Below are 10,597 nucleotides of genomic sequence, written 5' to 3'. Positions count from 1 at the left end.
CACATGAGAGGAGTTTCACTTGATGTTTAGCAGTGTTCAACGCCAACAATCGTGCCAGTGTAATCATGCAATCAAGCAACACGCAGTCAGAAACCTCTGAACCTTTCTTGCTAAACCCAAATGATGTACCCTCACATCTGTGTCCCCAGGAAACCATGCAATAGTGGCATAACATTTTAAACCCAAAGGTTTTCCGTGAGGATTAATGCTCTGACTTGTCTGTACAGCAATAGTTCCTACTGTGTTGTCTTCACTCCTCATGTACACCAAGGAACACCTGAGGAAACACTCTGCTTGTTAACACTTGGAGAGGTCAAATCCAAGATTGTGTGTGCTCTCAAGTATTTTTATACAAGTGCAGTGGAAGGAAGAAGCAAACATAAACAATTGTCTCTGTCTTTTGAGCAATGAGGAGGGGAACGTGAAAGAAACAGGAAAGACAAGTAAAAACCAGCTGAGAGCAGAGGTGTTGGCCTTGCCTTTGCTGTGTTTCTTCCCTCTCCATACAAGCAGTGTGAATGTGCTTTTCTGAGACACCCCAAAAGTGCTTTATAAATGAGAGGTTAAACTACCCCGTTGTGTGGTCCCAGTTATGAGTATATATGATGAGCAGGGCAGAAGGCTCTCAGCCCTCTGAACTCAGGTGGGAAGGAAAGACTCCAGAAGTGCAGATTTTATCGTGCACTGCTGACAGTGAAGATCCTGTGAGTACTGAGGATTGTGCTGCCCCTGAATGCACGTGCTGTTTTTCTTGTTTGGTGCTGATGTTATCCCTTGTGTGGAGTGTACTTAAGCTCACCTTTCATTTGATTGAAGGGAAGCCATTCAAATGGCCTCAGAAGGGCAAAGTGAAGATGCAGAGCATCTATCTGAGCCTCCTGCAGCTGCTGCTCAGAGTAACAGAACATTTCAGTGGGGAGCCATACTTGCTGCAGTGAAAGACCAGCTCCCATCTCTGGACTCTGACACCTCCACAGTAAGCACTGGAACCTGCCTTTCTGTCTCACTGTCTTTTAGAAACATCTCTCAAAAGCAAGAGATCCCTGTAGCCAGACATTTCTGAGCAGCTATTATGGTATCCTTGATGGCCTACCTCTTCTGACTGTTGTTACACTCTACACTAATCTGTTATCTCTAATTGTCAAGGTGTAATTGCCATCTCCTCTGGCTGTATTCTTTGAACCTGCATATGGGGCTAATTTCTCCAGACAATAAGTGTTTCTAGGTTAGGAAGAGGAGGGTAGTAGGCATCTTGCAGAATGAGCCTTTCTTGGTTTGTTCAGTCAAAATTGCAGTATGAAAGAATCCTACTGCTGATTTAAAGTGAAGTGATAAGGTTTTATGTTTGAGAGTATTCTGCTAGTCATTCCAATAATGTAATTGCCAGACAGTAGGCCTGTTAGTATGTTTTTCTGTGGGGAAGTGAAAGTCCACTGGGAAAAGCATTTAGCAGGATTTCAGTCCTGGATTCTCCTCTTTTTTTCCCCTGCCTATAATTCTCCACAAGGCACATTGCCTTTTTGTGCTTCAGTTCTACCTACAAAGAAGCACAGTGCCACTAACCTTTTACTATAGAGTGTAGGATTGATGGATCCTGTGCAGCATTCTTCACTATCACAGTTTTTTTTACTTGCTGAGTCTTAATGTCTGGGACAGGCTGCCTCTTGGCTGCTGAAGATCTCTGTTCACAGGACAAGAACAACCTAGTGGAGGTAATAAAAGCGCCTGCCTCTCTGGTCCAAGATGCTAGCTGTGGTATTGACTTTTTCAAGGTGACAGTGTAGCTCAGGGCTCCATTGCTAGTGGCCTTTTGTCCAAACATGAATAACTGGTGGATTTTCAAACATGTATAAACCTGAAAGAATATATTTTAACTTAGTGTGGCCTTTCATGATAAAAAGAGAGTGTTGGGAGCAGTGAAAGAGCCCAAAATGCCTCCATGGGGTATTGATTACTTAATAAGTCATCAGAAGCAGTGTGGTCCAATGGATATAGTGTTGATACACATTCCTTTACTTGTTTTCTGCACCTGTATCTGCCACTAACAAGTTCTAGAGCCTCATTCTTTCTCAATTCCCTTCTGCCTACATTCTGTTATTTAAAACACCAGTTACTTGAAACAACCATTGCATTTTAATGTGTCAATATAGTATAGACTAAGGCCTAACACTCAGAAGTTCTTTTTAGACATTCTTCTTGTGTAAGGGCACAATAAGGCTGAGAGGGAGAGAGAGCTTTGATCTGTGGTTCATTCTATAACTCTAGATCATGTTGAACATTTTTCTGCTTATAAACAATCTCCAAATTCCCTGTTTCTAGTCCACGGGGAAACAAATTTCCTGCAGAAGGAACTGAGGCAATCTATTTGGCACTTACTTGCTCCCCTTAATTTGCATTCAAAAGATCTGGCTGTATCATCTCTCTCCAGCTTTATGTGAAACAGGAGCCTGCTGAGCCTGCAGTTTCAGCTCTGTACCTTTGTCGGAGCGGTTTCCACTTGTGTGAGGACATATTGATGCACTTGATATCTGTAACCTCACAGGGCTGTGCTCCTGCATTCCAAAAGGGCCCTGACAAATGTGGTTTGTGCCCTGAAGTACTTTCATTACCCTGATACACAATTTATTAAGAGGAAGGAAGTCCTGTTGGAGTTTGTTTTCTGTTAAGAAAAATGCATTAGAGCAGGCAGAGAATTCTCTGCAGTGTGAGCTACTGACAATGTATGCTTGCAAAACAGAGACATGTGTGTCCTGACTGCTGAGGAGATGCTTAATCTCACTTTGGTGTCTATGCATAAGGATTCATCTCAAATGCATATTCTATGTTCAGAAAAGAGATATTCAAAGCTATTTAAACTCAGGCCAACCAAATGCAGATACTGCTTTGCATTCTGAATTATGAGTGTCAGGGTCCTGATTGCAATAATAAGGCTTTGTGGTCCTGCCCAGCTGCAGCTGGGTCTCCCACCCACACACCCAGCAGCAATATTTAAGCTCAGCTCTGGGTGCTTACTAACCCTTGGGCTGTCTTGGAGGAGTAGTGGTTTCTAGCTACAGTCTTGCTTGATCCAGGCTTTCACCCCTGAGCTGACTTTCAGGCTTGACCTCTGACCTGCCTCATCACTGTAATGTTGCTTTATGGTCTGGATTTTTCTCTCAACCTGGTCTGTCCTACTCCTCTTAGGTGCTGTGGGACTGGGCTTTGCCTGGTGTGGCCCTTGCCCCTCTAGTTATATGCTGCTTCTCCCAATTCCCTTCCCTTAGCCCTGCTCTTGCCACTCTGTGATAGTGAATGAAGATAGTGCAAAGAATCAGTTGGGAGTTAGAGAACTTTCCTACTCCTTTCCTCATCTCGCTCAGAGGGATGTTAGTCATCAGCCTCTGTGGTAATTCAATGTTTTGCATGGTTTTTTGCAATTCTTGCTCAAATGTTGGGCTGCTGTAAGACAGCCTGGTGTAAGACAGCCTGTGTGTTAGGCTGACAGACTGTCTAGTGAGGATCCAACTGTAGAGAAAATTCTTATCTCTGAACTTCAGTCAAATGGTGACAACATAAGATTTGTCACTGCAAAGCAGCTCTTTAGGTGAGTATCATGGTCTCTTGTTTAATCTCTCTTTTCTTGTTGTTTTGTTTGCAGTCTGATTGTGAGAGTGATGGGGAGCTTTTCATCTTCCAGAGGGAACACCCAAACTTAATTCCTGACCTGTCAGAAGAACTGATGGAGTTTTCCCTGGAAGACTCAAACTTGCAGGTTGTTGACTGTTGTGTGCAGGCTGTATGACTGTAACCCCACTCTTCTGGTTGTCTCCAGTGTGGGTAGCTGCTGTTGTTTGGCTGAGTTTTGTGATAGCATAGTTGCCAGTACCTTAGACACCAAACTAACATGAGGCAGCAATATGCCCTTGTGGGCAAGAGGCCAATGGCATCCTGGGGAGCATCAAGAAGAGTGTGGCCAGCAGGTGGAGAGATGTTCTACTCTGCCTCTACTCTACCTTGGTGAGGCCACATTTGGAGTCCTGTGTCCAGTTCTGGGCTCCCCAGCTCGAGAGAGGCCAGTGCAGGGCTACTGAGATGCTGAGGGGATGGGACATGTGTGAGGAGGAAAGGCTGTGGGCCCTGGGGCTGTTCAGCTGGGAGAAGAGAAGGCAAAGGGGAGCCCTTATCAATGCTGATCAGTCTCTAAAGGGAGGGTGTTAGGAGGATGGGGGGACACTTTGTTCTGTGGTGCCCAGCAATGGGAGAAGGGTAACAGGCACCCACTGGAACACAAAAAGTTGCACTGGAACACAAAAAGTTGCACTGGAACACAAAAAGTTGCACTGAAACACAAGGAGAAACTGGTTTGGTGCTGAGGTGAGGGAGCCCTGGCCCAGGCTGCCCAGGGAGGGTGTGGAGGGTCCTGCTCGGGAGGTTTCCAACCCCAGCTGGACACGTCCCTGTGCCCCCTGAGCCAGGGGAAGCTGCTGGAGCAGGGGCTGGGGCAGCTCTGCAGGGCCCTTCCAACCCCCATCATTCTGTAGTACTTTCACTAGAGACTAGATCTTTCTTTCTCTTTATACAGTGACTCTTTAATGTTTTTCCCCGTTCTTACAATTTTAGGCCCTTTTTCTCAGATGTCTGTGCATTTTGCATTATTGTCTTTTATTGTTTTGTTTTCTTGTGCAGTGACTCCTGAATTTTGCAGGGTTTGAAATAATTTCAGCCACTATTTAATGTGTTTAGGAAATGGAGAATTAGGACAGTTTAGCAAAGAGGACAAATATGAAACTTATCCCTTGGACAGCGTTTCTGAGAGAAAATGATGATATTGCTTCTGTGGTGATGAAGGTTAACCATCGTGGGAAGTTGGGAGAGGAGACAGCTGACCCCACTGTTCCAAAAGCTGCCTTTGTACTGCTTTTCCCCTGTTGCTTATCTTGGTGTAAGAAGTGTCATGTGATGAGCATGTCTAAGGAAAACTCATTTCAAGGATGTTTAGCACTTCCTGAAGTTCATGTCTCTGGAGGTGCTAAACAGCTTTACCTCTTTCCATGATGGTTGTGGTGTGTGGTGCTGTTTCCAGATGGTGTCTGAGTTGGAATTGCTATCTTCCAGTCACTTTAGCTTTGTTTATTGTCAGCTTCTAAAGCTTAGGGATATACACACTTGCAGAATGATGTGTTTTCTCTACCTGCAGGAAACCAAGGAAACAGAAAGACACCCGTGGGAAACCTGGAATGGAAATCTGGGGAGTTCTGGCTTTCAGAAAAAAACAGATGGTGCCCAAGTCATTGCAGATGAAGGTGTGCAATTGATTAAAGATGAGACTTCCAATCTAGCCTGCCAGACTGAAGACATTCTAAGCCAAAAAGGAGCTGTTCTTGAAGAGTCTCTTGCAGATTCTGCAGATCACCTTAAAGAGAAAGAACTGGGTGGGAGACAGGAAAGAGGGAACTCCTGTCTTAATACAGCGTTAGCTGTGGAAGTGCTGGGCAGTCACAAAGAGAGGAGAAAACTCATAGAGACAAAGATACTTACCAAAATATTTCTGAAACCATCACCCAGCAATACAGAGACAGATATCAAGCCTCCCTCACATGGCATTAGCAACAGTCTGGAAAGAGTTGCTGAGGAAGAAAGCTCCTCAGATGATCATCCTCTGAAACTGACCCAGGTTAGTTCTGGGGAGTGCTGCTCTGGGGTAGAGAGCACAGAATCTTACTAAAAGAATGGAATTGCCCAATTCTGCAGGCACCAGGGTATTCTCTGCTGCTTCCATTGTTGCCCTGAATTTGGAGGTTCTTGGGTCATGTGCTATATGAGCTACCAAAAGCTCTCAGAGATATCATTAAAAGTCCACAAGGGTAACAGAAGCCATGGCTCATGGTCTTATTGATGGAAAGTCAACCACAACTTCTGTCTGTGGGAAGACAGGCAACTCTTCTGTCCCAGGCAGACTTTGCAGCCAAACAGTGAGCTTTCCAGCACCTTGTCTTTTCTTTAGCAGTGTGGTGATGCTGGAGATGAGGAGAGAAGGTGGTTGTTCCTGAAGCCTTAAATCTCTTCCACCTATAGCAGATGCTCAGGCCACGTGTGCTTAACTGATATGTGGCCCCAGTGGGGAAGAGTTGGTTTCTTCAGTACCGTACTTACAGATCTCTACTTCCTGTATTGATTTTTAAGGTCAAAAAGACTTAATCAGCACAGAACATGAACCTGGTATTTCTTTTCAAAGCCTTCTATATAATCAGAGTATGGGTGTTTCCTTTCCCCTTCCATCTGTACTCCCCCAACCAATCTTTCTGATGTTTGAGCTGTTGTAGAATAGACAAAGAAGGCAGCTGCTTGCCTGGCTTTTAAATTGTGCATCATTTACCTATGCTATTATGGGAGGAGATCTTATTCAAGTGGTTCTAGGCTTAATTCCCAGCTCCTTTTGTATAGGTCAGTTGCTCTGTTGCTTCAAGAGGTATGATTTTCCTTTCACAACCTATTTGATATCACTGACTTCAGTGAACTGAAGTCTGATGCTGTTGGATGGGTGCTGAAGCCAGGCTCAGGTTGCCCTCCCTTTCATGAAAGGAGGGCAAAGCTCTGTCCTTTGTGTGTGTGGTTTATCTCTTCAGATTTGAAAGGTGGATGTTAATTCCCAGATCAGCAAGACATAAACCTCAACTGATGTCAAGTAAAGTTGTTAAAACTAATAAACAGTTTCTTCTTCAAAGCAGATCAGTTGATTTGAAGGGTTTTTCCTTCACTGCCTTTCTGCATTACAAATGGAATAGTGCAGATCTTCCTTTCTTCTTCTGGGCCCTGTATAGTGCTTTACAGCAATGTTATTCTTGTTGAGATTAGAAGCATAGAGCCTTAGCACAGCAGGGGAGATGGTAGTTTGATCTTTTTATTGCAAGCATTTGCATTTAAGCACTGTTATTGAAAAAGAGCTTAGTACTAATTGCACAGTAACTGAAATAAACAGATACATTGTCTTTCTCTTCATGCTGTTGGCTAAAACAGAACCTGTACTGACCTGTGACATGATTCTGGTTGCACTAAGCTCAGTTGTCAGTCATTCTTCACTCTTCCAGACCAATACATCTCAGTGACATTGTTGAACCAGTATTAGCTCTGTGTTGGTGTGAGAGTCACTTCAGCTTGTGACCCTCATCAGGCTCTTAGCTTTCATCAGCTGCAGCATGTAATATTAGAATAGATCTAATCATGGTCCAGATATGTGTGAAGATTTATTGCTCAGGGAAGCGTGAGAAGCCTCTCAAACAGGATGGGCAGACGACAGAGGCTTTTACAAGGTGAAATTGTGAGTTTTGGAGTCTGCTTCTGCTTTTCCAAAGCCTTTGAGTGGTCACATGAAATGGATGTTGGCTGTGGCTGGGACATAATTGTCATAATCGACAGCCACCTTCCTTTTGTAAAAGTAATGAGTGCTATCAAGTTCTGCTGATGAGATTTCAGATGGAGGTGGATATTTTTAATTAGAACTTTGCTTTCCCTTCTGGATATTATTTGAAATCAATGAAGTTTTGTCATCACAGGCTGGTTCTCACACCCAAGTTAGCAGTGTGAGTGTACCCTCATGTGATTCATACCAAGAAAACTGATGATCCTGATGTCTTCAGGGTGGGATAAGCAACTGTTGAGATAGCATCTGATGCTGACTGTACCTAGAGGGTTGGACATTTGCCCTGGTCAGAAGTTGGAGGTGAAGGAAAAGGCTGTGGGCTTCATCTCAAACAACTGAAAAGCCAAAAGTCCTTCTGATGTTAGTGGCAGTGAGAAGTTCTGAGCATTATTTAGGATCAGAATAATGTGTGCTTGGTCTTGTATCATCTTTTAATCTGTAACATCTTTTAATCTGTTTTACTGTCTCCAGTGGTTTTCTGTAGCCTATGTTAAAAGCATTTATGTTTCTCAGAGAAAAAGCCTCAGCAGAAGCAGATGAAGGAGCTGGATAGATGTGCTGCCCAAAGAGATAGTAAATTCCATCCTTTCATTACAGCACTTCCCTATGGTACTGCTTAAAGCTGGCAGTGTAGTTAGGGACATCATCTTTTGTAGACAGCAAAAGGGTGGGGAAAGGTACCTGGAGGGATGGCCAGGGGCTCAGGTACTGTTTGTAGGTTCAAGAGATGAATAAGAGTACTTGCCGTTGGAAAGACTCCCCCATGTGAGTGCATATGGAAGACTGAGCCATGTGGAGGGCAGCACATGAGTTATGTCCCAGCTTATGGCAGGACAGCTCAGGTGGCTATTTGGGATAGACTTGTGTTTTTCCTTTGAGGGAGCTGTTGGTTCAGTTCATTCTAGGAACATCTTCTAGACTTTGCAGTTTTAAGTGGGGAAGGAGAAGATACTCCCTTTGTTACATCTGGAAGAATGTTGGTTAATCCTTCACTGTTTTTTCTCACTTGGCTAGGCTAGATGTGCAGAGCCTTGGCAGTGGTGTGCAGTGAGCAGTATTCATACAGTTAATATCCTTTTGTTAGTCATGCCAGTTGTTGAGGCTCATGCTGAAGCAACTGTCTAGAGAGGCACTGGTTCACCTCCTCACAAGTGGCAGTGGTGTAATACTGGAGATAAGGTGAACTCCCATGTCACTTGTGTATTTGTATATGCCAGAAGAATCTGATGGAGTTACTATAAAGAATGTGAGTCAAAGGGATTTTTGTTTTCTCTCAGTCTTTTGAGAGTGAATTTTCCATCACATTTTCTTTGTCTTCTTTCAGAATGTGGAGAAATGGGATCTAGGCCAGAGTCCCGAGGGGCTGGAGCAGCAGCAGTGTAGCACTCGTGCAGAAGTTACTTTCTTCTCAGCAGATCATGGTAACGTTGATAAATTAATACTAATTTTGCTATAAGTGTATAAAACCTCAAACTCAGGTGTTAAGTCATTCCCTGCAGCAGCACCCTGAATGTTGAAATCAGTGTGCTTTTAATGCCTCTGTAAAGCAGTTTTTGCTTGATAAGATTTCATCTCACTTTTGTAGTTTGAAACCAGTGCTTTGTGGCCTGTCATGGCCTGAGAGAATCAGACAAAAGAGATGAAGGTTTGAAGTGAGTTAGAGCCAAATGGCAATAGTATCTTTATCCTTCCCCTTCTGCCAGGCTGTAGAGAAAGGGACAATGTGAATATGGGGTGAGGGTTTACTGGGTGATCCTGTGGCAGAAGACCACAACTGGTGATTCTTTCTGTTGCTTTTCCATAGAGACCTTCAGGAGTAGGTCTGAAAATCAGCTCATGGAGAAGCTAGAAGAGCTGTATGCCAGGCAGTCCAGAACAGTGTCTTCACACTGCAGGTGGCCACCAGCCAAGCTCTCCTCCTTTCAAGAACAGCAGGAGAATAAGTAGGTCCTTTCCTATCCTATACAGTAGGTAAACATGGCTGCCAGTAGGGATACCTGGAAACACCTTGTGTTCTACAGGGGCTTGTCTCTGTAGCCTCTGTGGAAAGCTGATACTGTAGTTGGAATACACTGAAGGGAAAAACTAAGACTCAGTCATTCATGTACATTTGATGCTAACCAGGCAACATCCTCCCACCCTGGTATTTTCCACCTTTGTCTCAACCTTACCAGACACTTGGGACAAATGGGAAAGGTGGGAAAACAAGTCCAAGGAAATGATCTTGGCCTTATTTTTTGTAGTAGTAATAGTTTCTCTACTTGGTATCTCAATTTAGCTAAAGTATACAGGATGGGGGCTTTTAAGTATCAGTGGAGATGTCAGTGCATCTTGGAGGGTTCTGTGTAAAGGAAGTGGATTTCCAGACTGTTTGGAGGGAACATCATCAACAGTGGCAGCACAGAGGAAACAGTAATGAAACAAACTTGTAGAGAGGAGGGTGAAAAGCATCCTCATTGCCAGAGCAGGGAGAGCCACGAGATGATTTGCACTTCCTGTGCTCTGAAGGATAAAACAGAAAGCAGAGAAGAGAAAGGAACTTGGTTTTACTGTTTGCCACTGGGCTCTTAAAACTTGTAAGCTCTTTGGTGCTGTCAGTGCCTGCCATTGTTCTACAGAAGGATTTGATATGTCCCTTTTTGAGAACTGAATATCCCTCATCAAGCTGCCTGTGGTCTCTGTTCCTTGGGAGAAGCTGAATCTTTTAGTTCAGCTTTGAAAGGAAGTGGGCAGCAGCAGCGTTCAAATCTGTACAGTAGCCAAGCACAAATCTCCCTTAGCAATCCAATTTTGATGATAATCCACGCCCTGCAGCGCTGCTTGTCTGGATCAGACAGAGGACATGCTGAAACAGTGTTTTCTTTACTTAGGGATGTTGCCTTGCTGTCGTCTTCACAAAGTTCTCTAAGGACAGACATGATGAGATTACAGTTCCTGTCAGAGCCTGTAACTGTGTACATAGATTTAAGAGATGCCAGACCACAGAAGTCATTCACATTCCCTGATGAGAAACAAAGGTAAATTCTGCCTTCAGTGAGAAGTACAAAAAAATCAGGAAACTGAAGCCTTCTCTCTGCATCTTATGCTTGTGAAATGTAGCTTTAAACTGTTCTCTTCTTCCACACCTCTGTGACCTGCAGCCCTATCTGAGCACAGATGTACTCTCAGGAGAGAAATAACTTGTCTCAGAACAAGTAG

At 44.0% G+C, this 10,597-nt stretch overlaps 1 protein-coding gene across 1 annotated transcript in view; it reads left to right on the top strand.

Moving 5' to 3' along the window:
* The first annotated feature begins 829 nt into the window (after positions 1–829).
* Positions 830–10,597, top strand: part of DNAAF8 (dynein axonemal assembly factor 8) — a 96,016-nt gene continuing 86,248 nt past the window's right edge. Inside the window, exons 1-6 of the mRNA XM_061991926.1 lie at positions 830–976; positions 3,638–3,751; positions 5,186–5,653; positions 8,724–8,820; positions 9,204–9,342; positions 10,270–10,416. Of these exons, the coding sequence (XP_061847910.1) occupies positions 830–976; positions 3,638–3,751; positions 5,186–5,653; positions 8,724–8,820; positions 9,204–9,342; positions 10,270–10,416 (1,112 nt within the window). The remainder of the gene's footprint in view (positions 977–3,637; positions 3,752–5,185; positions 5,654–8,723; positions 8,821–9,203; positions 9,343–10,269; positions 10,417–10,597) is intronic.

The sequence above is a fragment of the Colius striatus genome, chromosome 3 (genome assembly GCF_028858725.1).
Source record: "Colius striatus isolate bColStr4 chromosome 3, bColStr4.1.hap1, whole genome shotgun sequence".
Taxonomy (NCBI): Eukaryota; Metazoa; Chordata; class Aves; order Coliiformes; family Coliidae; genus Colius; species Colius striatus.
Note: the sequence above shows the minus strand (reverse complement) of the source record. Positions and strands in the feature narration are given on the sequence as shown.